Here is a 13,758-nt window from a genome sequence, read left to right on the forward strand (position 1 = left end):
ATCGATTTTGCTAATTTGTGATTATTTGTTCATACAGTGATCCTACACTATTCCGATACCACTCGAATTGTATGCAATCGATACTTATCTAATAGCTTCGTTGTACTTCGTTAAACGTAAGTGCTCAATGTTGTTTTTACTAGAAACAATTCGAATCATTATATCCTTATTTCACGTTTTATGTTTAGTGATATCCTGATCCGGACTGGATATATCTGGAATCGAAAAACGAGTAGATTAGCGTAGGCAAATTTCTCGCACTAAAATGAAAGTGTGATCGAATTTTAACCACCAACTTTGTACTAAACAAAATTATGTTTTAGCTTTAAAGCTGCTGTAATAAACACTGCTCTCGAAAATTAGTCTCGAGCCTTATTTGAAGTAACAGTCATCAAGTTTTATTTTGCCGAAATCAGTACATTTTTCGATTTCCGTCAAATCTACACAGTAAACGAAAATTACCGAGTTCGGTAATTTTTTTACCGAAATCCTAACATGTGTAAATCGTTAAACTGTTCGGTAATTTTTTCGGTAAAAAATAAACGAACATCGGTAAATCGATCCTTCATTTACCGATGTTCGTTTATTTTTTACCGAAAAAATTACCGAACAGTTTAACGATTTACACATGTTAGGATTTCGGTAAAAAAATTACCGAGCTCGGTAATTTTCGTTTACTGTGTACGGACTTCAGCGGTTTTCAATCTGGCAACGCTGATGAGCGCCCTTCCCTCTAACTCGCTAGTCGTGGTTATGCATCACTATTACAACAGACCTTACTTGTGGCCAACCGGTCAGCAGTCAGCTTAACATCAGCTTGGCATTATGTGGTTTCCACAATGGCGATCCTTCCAGGAACCAAATTTTTGGGCCAACTATTGAGTCTAAAGAATAATCTTTTGAAATAGATAAGATAATGCAATAATACGAAATTATATAATAAGCGAGACGATTTGGCTGCATATTGAGCGCACCCGGGTGGTTGCACAATAAGCGAGCTTAAATAGCTGCGCATTAAGCGAACCCGAGTGGTTGCGCATGGAGCGAGTCAGAATGGCTGCGCATGGAGCGAGCTAGAATGGCTGCGCATGTAATGAGCTTGAGAAGCTGCGGATGAAGCGCACCCGAGTTGTCGCGCACTAAGCAAGCTTGAGTAGCTGCGCGTTAAGCGAGCCCGAGTGGTTGCGCATTGAGCGAGCTTAAGAAGCTATGCGTTACGCGAATTTTAGTCATTGCGCCCGAAGCGAGCCTGAATGGCTGCGCATGTAGCGAGCCTGAATAGCTGCGCGTTAAGCAAACCCGAGTGGTTGCGCATTGAGCGAGCTTGAGTGGTCGTGGAGTGCTCTAAGTGTTTTGGCGTTAAGTGATCAGTGATTGCGCATTTAGCGAGCCTAAAAGGCTGCATAATAGGCACGTTTAAGTGGTTGCGCAACAAATGAGCCAACTAGAGCTAGAGATGCTGCGTAACAAGCGACCTTGAATGCCTACGCTAGACCGAGATTGATCAGCTGCATGATGCACAGTTGTGCGCAACGAGCGAGTCTGTATGGCTGCGCAATAAAATGAAAAAGGAGGTGACGCGAATCCGCAATATAAAAGAATGGCAACTGGATGTTCAACATGCAAATACCTAATACACTGAGGTTTTTTTTACGCGGTTTTTTTTTACACGGTTTTTTTTACGCGGCTTTTTTTACGCGGATTTTCGAATTAACGCGGTTTTTTTTTACGCGGATTTTCGAATTAACGCGGTTTTTTCAGAGAAAATATTCTAAGACTTTTTCAAAGGAAAACACTTAGAATCTTTTTGTAGTTGGGAAAATCTTAGCTCCGAGACTAAGAACGTGATACATGAGATCTGTGACCTGAGACCTGAGACTTGAGACCTGAGACCTTAGACATGAGACCTGAGATTTGAGACCTGAAATATGAGACTCGAGATCTGAGACACGAGACACGAGACCTGAGACCTGAGACCTGAGACATGAGACATGAGCCATGCGACATGAGACCTGAGACATGAGACATGAGACATAAGACCTAAGACATGAAACCTGAGACATTAGACCTAAGACATGAGACATGAGACCTGAGACATGAGACATGAGACATGAGCCATGAGACATGAGATATGAGACCTGAGACATGAGACTTGAGGCATGAGACCTGAGACATGAGACATGAGACCTGAGACCTGAGACCTGAAACCTGAGACATGAGACCTGAGACATGAGACCTGAGACCTGAGACCTGAGACATGAGACATGAGACATGAAACATGAGACCTGAGACCTGAGACCTGAGACCTGAGACATGGAACATGAGACTTGAGACATGAGACATGAGATGATCTGAATTCCACACTGTCAAATAAGCCTCACTATATTCTACTATTCTAATTGATTTTGTTTTTTATCTTAAAAATAAACTATCATTGTACGCAAATTTTTAAATAATCATGGTTCTTACGCGTTTTTTAGTAACGTGCTTTTTTGCGCGAATTTTTTCATTAAAATGGATTTTTTACGTGGATTTTCGAGTTTCGGGTTTTTTTACGTGGATTTTCGAATTAACGAGGTTTTTTTTACGCGGATTTCCGAATTAACGCGGTTTTTTTTACGCGGGTTTTCGAATTAACGCGGTTTTTTTTTACGCGGATTTTCGAATTAACGCGGTTTTTTTTTACGCGGTTTTTTTTTACGCGGGACGAAATACCGCGTAAAAAAAAACCTCAGTGTACTCAGTTGAATGTAGCCGAAACTGAACAAACAACCGCAGGTTTATAGTTGAGAAGATTAAAGGTAATTACCCGTGCGTGTTAGGATACTTTGTTCGGCGCATTCAAACTTAAACGTGCATGATTTGTGATGGTCGATCGATCATTGGTGGAAGAGAACACCTTCATTCATGTGTTCCTCAAAGTAAAGGCCTTCCGAAGACGAAATAGTTTGGTCATTGAATGGAGCTATCGTCAATGTTGCCACCGTCGAATTCATGCCGGCAAGAAAGTGCTATGCAGAAATGCCAGAATCCAGAAAGAAAGTTCACGAAATTAATTGACCGTAAGTCGTTAGCTGGCACTGTTCTATTCCAGTTGTTCCGTCTATGGACTGCGCTGTCACCATGATCACCACGGTAAGCAATCATGGTTTGTTATTCCCTTTGCTCAGGCGAGTAAACAAGAAACGACTAGTGCAGTGGTCGAAGCTTGGAAGGACACCTTCGACATTGGTGAACTCCTCCTTGCATTGCAACCATCATTACAACAGCCCAAAGGTGCTACTATTTTCTGTTTTGTTTTTTTTTCGGAGAAGAGGGTGAATGTGAGGATTAAACTGAACACTACTAATGCCCTGTGCATATATGAGCGCCCTTCCCTCTAACTCCCCGCATAGCTAAAAACCATACTATGCATCTTTCGAATTATTCGCTTCTGATTACATTAATAGTTATGATTTCTTTTGGGTCATTGCTAATGTGTCTTTGCTAGAAACGAGAAAAAACCATTTCTAAAAGATAAGATTAATCTTTCAAAAAACTTATTGAATAATTTTGGCAACGCAACGGTAAGATAAAAAATTATTCCTGAAAGATACAGTTAATAATCATGAAAAATATTCGATTATTTTAGCAACGCACCCCGAAGTTTTCTGCTGTCACTATCACACGTGGTTGAATTTGTGCGTGAAATAAAATTCATTTCGCCGGAACAGTTTTTGAAAATTTCACTTCTCCGGGATTATTCGGAAGTGTGCGCTCGTTCCGATGGTGCGATGGATCGGTTGGCGACGGCGCCAGTTACGGTCGCACGAGGGTAAGAACCCTGATTTATTTATTGGTAATTTTCTGTGTTCCTAATTGAAAACTATTTTTTTCAGTCACAGTGAGCCAGATGTCTTCAGATCAAAAAGAAAACGCCAGAATTTGGTCATAATTATCTTGAAGATCCTGTTTCCGGGAAAATTAATATGTTAGGCCGGTCCGCTAGGCAACAGCACCGGTTCCAACGGTGCGAGGGTTGGTTGTCGGCAACATCTCTAACAAGATTAGCATCGGGAACAGCAGCACGAAGAAACTATTTACAGTGTAAACGGTGTTTTTTTGTATTTAAAAAAAATCGATGTACCTATGTTTTGTGAATAAAATGCTATAAAAACGATTTTAATTTCAATAATTTTAATTTTTATTTTAATAATTGTATAATTGTATCATAAGTAAACGATATGTTGTATAATTATTTTTTTATAAGAAAATCATTAAATGAAGAATACCCGTATGATACAACTCGCACGGAGCGAGAAGAAAAAAGCAAACAAAATGAATGGTTACTCTACTTAACAACCCGTTCCTGTAGCAGCACAAATGTGCATTTACCAGCGTACAAGTAGAAGCCTAGTGTCATGTTTTCAAAAAAAAACTTTAGTAGGGTAGGTGTACCCTCCTCCGTCGTATCCCTCTATACTTCTAATATTCTAAAAATTACAAAAACATATAGTGTAGTGTGTGAATTTCACTTGTTTCTACTGTCCGTCAACGTGTTAAAAAAAACATTGTAATATGCAAGGGTTATTAATTCAAAATTTAGAAATCTTATTTAAGAATTTCGAATTTGGAATCCGCCATGCCAAACGAAGAATTTTGAATTCAGAATTTTCAGAATTCAGATTCAAAAATCTCAATTCAGAATTCAGAGTTCAAAAATCAAATTTCAGGATTCACAAACAAAAATTCTTAATTTTAATTGTTTATGTGACACGGTCTTCTGTTTTCTCGACTCCACTCTTGGCAGATTATAACCCGAAAAAATTGTCTCTTGCATCAGCGTGTAATGTGACAGCACGCTTGTTTACATTTTATTATTTTTGAATTTTCCAGCATGCCTGGCTTTATACTGCACGTTGGTTGCTATTTCTGCTCACGATTTAGTAGTGTAATTCTATGCTAAGTTTAACTAATTTTTATCTTAAAGATGGACAAAATTTTCAAAGAATACGAATGGGATGATGATAAAGAGTCTTCTTTCAACTTCGCCAAACAAAAGGTATGTCAAAGGAGAGTCAATTTGAACTTCAATCTCAATCACTCATTCGTTATTTTCTAGATTTTGAAAAAGCCGAAAAGCAAAAATAAATCAACCCGAGAGGAAAACGGTTCCGAACCAGGAAAATTTGTACGGGCACCTCCTCCTATTGAAGAACAGACTGAATCACCCGAAATCACAAATGGCAAGTCTAAAAAAAGGAAGCGAACTTTATCGGAACCGACGGGGGCGCAGTCACAAAACGAAAATGGGACCAAATCTAAGAAAGGTAAAAAACAGAAGGGCACTGAAAAGTTGAATCAATCTCTTCCAAGTAAGGCTGCGGAAAAGATACCGGAAAACGGTTCCCCAAAAATTGAAAAACCGAGCTCATTTCGGGATCGATTAATGGATAGCTTGAAGGGGTCCCGGTTTCGGTTTCTGAATGAGCAGCTGTACCGAACCACCGGTGAGGAAGCACGCAAAATGTTTCAAGAAGATCCTGGAGCATTCCAAGCCTATCACGATGGGTACCGGCACCAGATAGCTCAGTGGGCCATGAACCCACTGGATCGAATTATAAAGGCGTTTCAAAAAATGTATGATTACTGAATAGAAATTTTCCGTTAAAAATATGAACTGATTTCAAAATTTTATCTTTTTTAGTCCAGAGGACCACATAGTGGCCGACTTCGGATGTGGCGAGGCTCGCCTAGCCGAATCGATCCCTCATAAAGTTTATTCGCTCGATTTGGTGGCCTCCAACCGGAGTGTGATAGCGTGTAATATGGCCAACACCCCGCTAGAAACAAACTCGATAAACGTCGCCGTTTTCTGTCTATCGCTGATGGGAACTAACCTGAGAGACTTCCTACTTGAGGCTAATCGAGTTCTCAAAACAGGGTAGATTGTTTAAATTGTTCAAAATAAAACAATTTGTAGTGAGATTTTTTCTAAATATTTACAGAGGCATCCTAAAAGTGGCGGAGGTTTCGTCACGTTTCGACAACGTGAAAGAGTTCATCGATTGCGTTCAGAAGTGCGGCTTTCTGCTGGAGAATCAGGACCTGAAGCACAAGCTGTTCTACTTCTTCAATTTCAAAAAGGTACGAACGGTGGAAAAGGCGGCGATCAAAGGTAAACATTTCAGTTTGAAACCCTGCTTGTACAAGAAGCGCTGAATGGAGGAGGTAGAGATGCAATAAATGTTATCGATTTATGACTATCGTTCAGCTAAGTTTAGAGAAATTCCATATTTTTCTGTGTTTAATGAACGTCAAAATTCAGTACAATGTGCGAATCGATTTCTACATTTAAACGTGCATTATGTGTTAATGCAGATCAATATTTTTGCCATAATATGCATTAAAATTCAAACTCAGAATCAGTTTTTCACTCCAGGTTATTATTTCAGATTCAGATTTTGAATTTCAAACTTCGGTTCTTTTTTTTTAAATTCAGATTCAAATTTCAGATTTAGATTTCAAGTTCAGATTTCAGATTCAGAATCAGATTTTAAGATTCAGTTTCAGATTTCCGATTCAGATTTCAGTTTTTAATTTTGATTTTAATTCATATTAAGATTTTTCAATTGTTTTCAGATTAATTAAATATTTAGACCCATATCAAGATTTCACTTTATAATCTATAATCTTTATCCTAAATTAAATTTGGAATCTAAATCTAATTCCTAATAATTTGAAACTGAAATCCTAATCTTGAACTCGATCATTATAATTTCAACTACTTTTCCGATATTTTCATAATAATTTTTGATAAAAGTTAAATTCCAATTGATAGTATTAAATTCAAAAAAAAAAATACATAAGTATTTAAAAAACTGAGAAAAAAAAAGAATTTAAGATTTAATATCATATACATTCTGGTCAAAATTCAGTTCAAATTAAATATAAAGATTGTGAGGAATCAACGGTTGCCAGAAACTGTGAACGACTTCATTCCAATTCCTGCAACCTCCTCTCCAACAAATCCGCATTCAACCGGTGCATGCAGAGATATTGACCATTCAAATGCAGCACCGGAATGTCGTTTCGATAAAGCCTAAGGTACCGTACATTTTCCTTCTTGGTAATGTCCACCTTCTCCAAACGATAACGGCCGGAAAAACGCGCCTCCAATTCCTGCATTAATTCGTCACACAGACTGCAATGATCGTGGGTGAACAACGTCAGAGTTGGCAATGTTTGCTGACCTGTCTGGGGATCTTTCGGGCTGGGATTAGCTCTGAAAAAAATGGATTTCGGAGGAAGTTGATAAGGATTGGGGTGAGAAGAGAGAAAGAAGAAACAGCTTTAATTTGTTTCAAAATTTAAACTTTTATTTCGCTGTTACATAAAAAGGTTGATAAGGTAATAAATGCACTTTCAAATCAAATTGATAATCCCTGATTGCGTTCTAGAACGCTGTTGCACAGCATCTAGTGGAAGCACTTCTGTGTGTTGGTGTGTTTGAGGCTAAAGGAAATCTTACAGTTTTTCAATCAGGATCGAGGAAGCGCCACCGCCTCCGTTGCAGATCGAAGCGCATCCGATTTCGCCGGCCTTGAGTGAGTGCGCCAGATGGGTAACGAGACGTGCTCCGGACATTCCGATTGGATGACCTAAGGAAACAGCTCCCCCATGGATGTTAACCTTCGATGGGTCAAGATCCAGTTTGCGCTGATTGGCCACAACGACTACCGAGAAAGCTTCGTTGATTTCCCACATGGCAACATCTTCTTTGCGAACTCCGGTTTGTTGAAGAAGTTTCGGTACAGCTAGGGCAGGGGCGATTGGGAAATCGATGGGGTCAGTTTCGGCATCAGCGAATCCAACAATGCGAGCCAAAGGTTTGCACTTAAACTTCTCGGCGGCTTCAGCGGTCATCAGAACTACGGCGGAAGCCCCGTCGTTCAAGGTCGAGGCATTGCCAGCGGTCACGGTACCACCCTCTCGTTGGAAAACAGTAGCGAGTTGACCGAACTTATCGAAGTTTACCCGTTTGTATTCTTCATCCTCCTTTACGATGATATCTGGTTTACCACGTTTGCCGGGGATTGTCACAGGAGTAATTTCGGCATCGAAAGCCTTGTCAGCCCAGGCTGCAGCGCTGCGTTTGTAGCTGCTCAAAGCAAATTCATCCTGGTCCTGTCGGGTGATACCCATTTTCTTAGCGGTATTCTCAGCGCAGTTACCCATGTGGAATTTGTTGTAGACATCAGTCAACCCATCGAAGACTATTCCATCCTGTAGCTGGACTCCTCCGTAGGGAGTCGCCCCACGCTTCAAGTAGTAAGGCACATTCGACATCGATTCCATGCCACCGGCCAAAACCACGCTGCCATGACCCAACATCAGCGTCTGGGCTCCAAGCATAATACTTTTCATACCCGATGAGCACACCTTATTGACAGTGGTGCAAATTGTGCTCTTGGGCAGTCCAGCAAAAATAACGGCCTGTCTAGCCGGAGCCTGACCCAATCCTGCTGCATTGACATTACCGATGTAAACCTCCTCGATATCGCTTCCAGCAATTCCGGCCTGCTTTACTGCCCCCTGAACGGCAACAGCCCCAAGTTGGGTAGCCGACAGCGACGAAAGAGAACTCTGGAAACTCCCAATAGGAGTACGAGTAGCGGCCACAATGACCACATCGTTCCGTTTGGTCGAATAACGACGAACTCCTTGGGCCAGTGCCTGAAAAACACAATACAGACCCGATTAGTTCCAGGTTCGATTGATTACATAAACATCTTCAGTCGCGCCACGATACAAATGGAACAAGTCAAAACTAATAATAATAAGCTTACCTAGTAATGCTACGAGGTTAAGCCTGATTTAAAACCGGCCTTAGTAACAAGACTTTAGGAAGCAAAATTACCTTATCCTTACCTGATTTAGTTTCAGTAACATTTCGATCTTTTTTTTAAACTAAAAAAAACTTATCAGATGTTCCTGGATCTTTTGTGGGCAGGTCGTTATTAGCCAAACAGAGCTTATCTACGTCGTATGGTTAGGGAAATTTGGCCAAATTGATATTAATTTATTCGGCCGCGCAAGCACTGGTAGCAACGTGAGATGCAGACAAGCAACTGAGAAGTTACCAACATCGGGAGAGCAGGAATTTCGCGTTTTACTTTTCGATTCTTTTTCGGTTCATAGGGGGACGTCACTAGGCTTTTCTTAAGTGTTTTTTTTTTCTTAAATTTTTGGACAGAGAAAAATTCAATTCTCGTTATTAAGCGTTTCTTAAATTTCAATGTCGTACATGAAGAGTTTAGCAGGGATGATTCCTGAGTGAAAATTCATATTGGATTCTTAAGGCCGTTTTCAATCTGAATCTGAGATCTGAATCTAAAATTTGAAGATGAATCTGAAATCTAAAATTTTAATTTGGAATATGCTTCTTAAACTGAATCTGAATGTTGAATCTGGATTTGAAATCTGAAATTGAATCCCGATTCTGAAATCTTAATCTGAATCCATACTCTTTTATAAATTTTGTGTAAGCTTTTTTTTCAAAATGTAAATTCAGTTAGATTCAGTTGATTGGATTCTTAAGGTCGTCATTCTGAAATCCAAAATATAAATCTGAAATCTGAAGTCTGAATCTGAATACTGATTCTTAAAACTGAATTTAGATTTGAAATCTAAATCTGAAGTCTGTTTCTGAAATCTTAATCGGAATCTGAAATCTGAATATCTAATCTAAATCTGAAATTGATATCTAAAATCTGGATCTGAAATCTGAATTTGAAATCTGGACCTGAAATTTTAATTTGACATCTTAATCTGAAATTTTAATTTGGGTTTGAAATCTGAATCTGTTATCTGAAATCTGATTCATAAATACTAATTGTTTTTTGCTGTACTTAAAGTGAAATATCGAATATTATATCTGAAAACTTAATTCAGAATTGTTGGTCCAGATTTCTGAAATTTCGATTTAAGATCTGAATCTAAAATCTAAAATTACACAACACCCCTATTTCAAAGAAACTGACAGACAGCAGACTTGACAGATTCTCTGACGGAGAGAGAAAACTTACAGCAAATTCGTGGAAAAGTGGAAGTGGTGTGCTGTGTGTGAGCGGATGAATGAAAATTGTTCGTCTGTTTTGTGGGGATTTTTCCTGTTATTATTGGAACGAAGAAAAACAACTCTTTTATTGATTTGTTCGAAAATCTAAATTTAAGCATAGTTTAATGGTTGAAAATAGTTGCTAAACAGAGGCTCAAGTATGGTGAATTAAGCTGAACGCTTTTGTGGATCGATGAGGGATCGAAATTGATCGCTTTTGATGATGATGAATTTGGTCAAAATTGGAATCTACGTTCTACCGATCCAATTTGTGCGTGAGAAAATCACTCAATCGTGAAGGGGGATTCCATTTATCGAATCTGCTGTTATCAGAAGTGAAATCGAATTGATTCGCTAACAAGTGGTAATTACTGGGTTTGAGATAGTCTAGTAAACGTTTGAATAACTTCCTTATGATTATGTTTTAGGTTTTCAAGTTCGCCCTAAGGTCGTTCGACGGGCCATTTTTGGAAAGCTCAAAGTGAGAAGAGGAAAAAGGGTATCACAAATAACAAAAAAAAATCCCTTCGCTAGCTAACTAAACCGAGGAGGAAAAAGGCAATGAACATCGAACTTAATCGACTGAGAACATTTTCAAGCTGGGAACACGCAGAATGGGCCATCGGGAATCAGTTCGAAGTGCTAGCCAAGGCCGGATTCTACGCGACCGAGCAATCCCTCACGGTTCGGTGCCACTTCTGCGGGGTCATCGTGTTCCTCGGGAACTCTTCCGATAATGTAAGTTTCGATTTTTATTGAGTTTGCTAACTAACATTTCAGAAAAATATTTAAACTTACAAAAGTCATCTTCTTTATAGTTAGGTAGCTAACACTCCGCCAAAATTTTTCAAGTAATTGTTCAGAAAGGATGCTTTAAAATCCTGTTGTTTTTTTTTTCGAAAAAGTTTTTGAAAATAACTGGAATATACATATTCTTATTTATTATCTTCTTTTTTTAATTGAGTGTACATATATTAAAACTTCACTATCATTCGACGAATATGTATTCTTAAATTATCACAGATTTACTAGTTCAGTATATGAAATACAGATAAGGTTTATGTAAAAGTTATGGTACAAACATTCGAGTTTTTGTGAAGCGATAAGTTCGTCTTTCATAGGGGTGGCGTTCCAATTTGAACCACTCAAATTCATTACTTATACAATTTTTCTGTTATTCATTTCCTGTTTGCAATTTATAGATCGAAGAAAAGCATCGGGAACTGAGCCCAAACTGTGACTTTCTGCTGCACCCGGAACGCACGGATAACGTACAAAACTACAGCGCGACGGAACTGAAACGGGAAGAATGTCGCTTGGCAACGTTCGCAAATTGGCCGGTGACTTACGTGACTCCGGCAGCGTTGGCCAAAGCTGGTTTCTACTTTACCTTCAATGCTGATCAGGTCAAATGTGCCTGGTGCGAAGGTATCATCGGCCAGTGGGAAATCGGCGATGACCCTTTTACGGAACATAAGAAATTTTTCCCAAATTGTGAGAAAGTTATTGCCAATAACATAAGCCCAAATCCTATCTTGGATGCAAGTATCGGAATACAGCCGGTAAAACCACCCCACAATGCACAGTTTAGCTCCCTAGATTCGAGGATTAGATCTTTCGAAACGTGGACAATGGGGCATATCCAGAACCCGGAGAATTTGGCTCATGCTGGCTTTTATTATTTAGGAAGGGCTGACGAGGTTCACTGCTTCTACTGTGATGGAGGGCTACGGTTTTGGCTGGCAGATGATGATCCCTGGTTCGAGCATGCTCGGTGCTTTCCAAAGTGCCAGTTTGTCCAGCTGGTCAAAGGTCAACTTTTCATAGAAAACGTACAAAAACAGATTAACGATGGCAGCAGCGGCAGCAATCAGCAGCAGCAACACTTACAAGTTTCGGGTCAAGTTTCTAATGTGATAACCTTGGATGAGGCTCTTTCAACGGAACCGGTTCAGCTAGCTCTTTCAATGGGACTTAACGCCGGTCGTATCCGTGCAGTTACCAAAAGACAACTGGAAACTACAGGACGACCGTTTACGGACTCACAAGTCCTCATCGAAGCTGTTTTGGATGGTCAAATTCAAGACGAGGAGCTAGAGCCCACAACTTCCTCTCGTATGGATCGACGCATCGAAAACGAAGTGTCTCGACTCTTGTGGAATGCAATCTCATCTTCAGCTAATCCCAACATGTCATCTTTCCAATCCACCTTTCCTACCGACATAGATACGACCCCCGAATCACCTCCAGCTGAAGATGCAACAGATCAAACACCTTCCAACTCAGAGAGTAATTTCCTAGCAACTACAACATCTCGTAGATTAGTAGAGGATTCTCGACCCTCAGAACATAAAACCATCGTACCTGATCCATCGGCAACAAAACCTGCCGACGGACGCCAGACCAGTGGCACCGGGGAGCTCAATGATACTCTGCGACTTGCGGAAGAAAACAAACGATTAAAAGACGCACGTGAATGTAAAATTTGTATGTCCGACGAAGTGGGTGTCGTGTTTTGCCCATGCGGTCATCTTGGTAAGTCTTTTAATATCAATCATATCCCGATAGATGTCAATATTATTAAAAAATCTTCAACTTTTAGTTTCCTGCGTTCAATGTGCGCCGGCCGTTTCCAGCTGCCCAGTTTGTCGTGCGGCCATCAAGGGACGTGTTCGAACTTTCCTATCCTAAGCCCGAGCTGACGAACCTCTCATTTGGTTGGTATATGTTCACATCTGGTGAAAGGATTTTTGCGCACCGGTTTATCAAAACACATGGATCGTGTACCAGGATTGAAAAAAAAACAGTGTTAAGCACTTCATCACCCCGGCATTACGTGTACAATTGATATATCTATTTAAAATCAACAAAAAAAAGTATGGAAAGCGTAATCTAAAAATAAGAAATTTATTTATCGTTAGTTCAAGGTACCTAGATAACAAAAAAAAAAGATAATCCAGGATCGATAGTTTCTTTCAAAAGCTAGTTTGAATAAGTTTGATGTAGAAAAGGAGTATAGTTTTAGGCGACTAAGTCGTTGTAGATTCGAGGACAAAAAAAATGCAACCGTTTTATTGATTGAACAGAGTACCCCCTAGTAGTTAGAAAGAAGGCAAACACATTTTCTTTTCCTGTGACTGTGCTGTTTGAATAGTATTAAAACACTATTGATGGCTGAAATGCGAATACAATAAACAATTGTAAAACTATTACGAACTGAGCGTGGTTTTGTTATAGAGATAATAGTCCTACTATAAAATTGTAGATTGACACCCATAGAAAGAGTCTCAAGCATTAACAATAATTGTTATTAGGTTTCTTAAACTAAATCAACGCTAATGCTTGCAAGAGAGACCAATTTAACATTATTTTCTAAAACGTTAGAATGGCGTTCGAACCTTTTGATTGCGTTTTCTACAGATGACGCAAACACAAAAATTATAAAACTAACAACTGACTTGATTTGATGATCGAATACCTATTGTCAAATTCGAAATCTTATTAAATTCTAGCTATCAAATATTTTTGATGTTGTTTGGTTAAAATTGTTTAAAATTCCTTTAATCTTGTAAAAAATCAACGTGATTCAATCAGTAGTTTTTCATCTTCTACTCGTAAACGAGTTTGAAAATTGTAAATATAAAACCGCTACTGATTAA

The 13,758-nt window shown here is 39.3% G+C and overlaps 3 protein-coding genes across 3 annotated transcripts; 2 read left to right on the forward strand and 1 right to left on the reverse strand.

The window, feature by feature from the left end:
* The first annotated feature begins 4,871 nt into the window (after nt 1-4,871).
* LOC129748278 (ribosomal RNA-processing protein 8-like) lies at nt 4,872-6,222 on the forward strand. Its single transcript, XM_055742815.1, has 4 exons — nt 4,872-5,041; nt 5,102-5,619; nt 5,687-5,923; nt 5,988-6,222. The coding sequence occupies exons 1-4, from the start codon at nt 4,970-4,972 to the stop codon at nt 6,199-6,201; spliced, it is 1,041 nt and encodes a 346-aa protein (XP_055598790.1). The 5' UTR covers nt 4,872-4,969; the 3' UTR covers nt 6,202-6,222.
* Nucleotides 6,223-7,348: 1,126 nt separating this feature from the next.
* LOC129747044 (acetyl-CoA acetyltransferase, mitochondrial-like) lies at nt 7,349-9,118 on the reverse strand. Its single transcript, XM_055741057.1, has 2 exons — nt 8,911-9,118; nt 7,349-8,715 (listed from the first exon to the last, which is right to left on the reverse strand). The coding sequence occupies exons 1-2, from the start codon at nt 8,929-8,931 to the stop codon at nt 7,507-7,509; spliced, it is 1,230 nt and encodes a 409-aa protein (XP_055597032.1). The 5' UTR covers nt 8,932-9,118; the 3' UTR covers nt 7,349-7,506.
* A 964-nt stretch (nt 9,119-10,082) lies between these two features.
* LOC129747043 (baculoviral IAP repeat-containing protein 7-A-like) lies at nt 10,083-13,311 on the forward strand. The gene is made up of 4 exons (XM_055741056.1): nt 10,083-10,463; nt 10,528-10,837; nt 11,302-12,634; nt 12,702-13,311. The coding sequence occupies exons 2-4, from the start codon at nt 10,661-10,663 to the stop codon at nt 12,788-12,790; spliced, it is 1,599 nt and encodes a 532-aa protein (XP_055597031.1). The 5' UTR covers nt 10,083-10,463; nt 10,528-10,660; the 3' UTR covers nt 12,791-13,311.
* The last annotated feature ends 447 nt before the right edge of the window (nt 13,312-13,758 follow it).

This window comes from Uranotaenia lowii, chromosome 2 (genome assembly GCF_029784155.1).
Source record: "Uranotaenia lowii strain MFRU-FL chromosome 2, ASM2978415v1, whole genome shotgun sequence".
In the NCBI taxonomy this organism is placed as follows: domain Eukaryota; kingdom Metazoa; phylum Arthropoda; class Insecta; order Diptera; family Culicidae; genus Uranotaenia; species Uranotaenia lowii.

Coding starts and splice junctions, on each gene's coding strand:
- LOC129748278 (XM_055742815.1), top strand. CDS start 4,970: ATGGACAAAATTTTCAAAGAATACGAATGGGATGATGATAAAGAGTCT. Junction 5,620..5,686: donor ATAAAGGCGTTTCAAAAAAT/GTATGATTACTG, acceptor TATCTTTTTTAG/TCCAGAGGACCACATAGTGG. Junction 5,924..5,987: donor AATCGAGTTCTCAAAACAGG/GTAGATTGTTTA, acceptor AAATATTTACAG/AGGCATCCTAAAAGTGGCGG.
- LOC129747044 (XM_055741057.1), bottom strand. CDS start 8,931: ATGTTACTGAAACTAAATCAG. Junction 8,716..8,910: donor TGTTACTGAAACTAAATCAG/GTAAGGATAAGG, acceptor TGTGTTTTTCAG/GCACTGGCCCAAGGAGTTCG.
- LOC129747043 (XM_055741056.1), top strand. CDS start 10,661: ATGAACATCGAACTTAATCGACTGAGAACATTTTCAAGCTGGGAACAC. Junction 10,838..11,301: donor TCGGGAACTCTTCCGATAAT/GTAAGTTTCGAT, acceptor TGCAATTTATAG/ATCGAAGAAAAGCATCGGGA. Junction 12,635..12,701: donor TTGCCCATGCGGTCATCTTG/GTAAGTCTTTTA, acceptor TTCAACTTTTAG/TTTCCTGCGTTCAATGTGCG.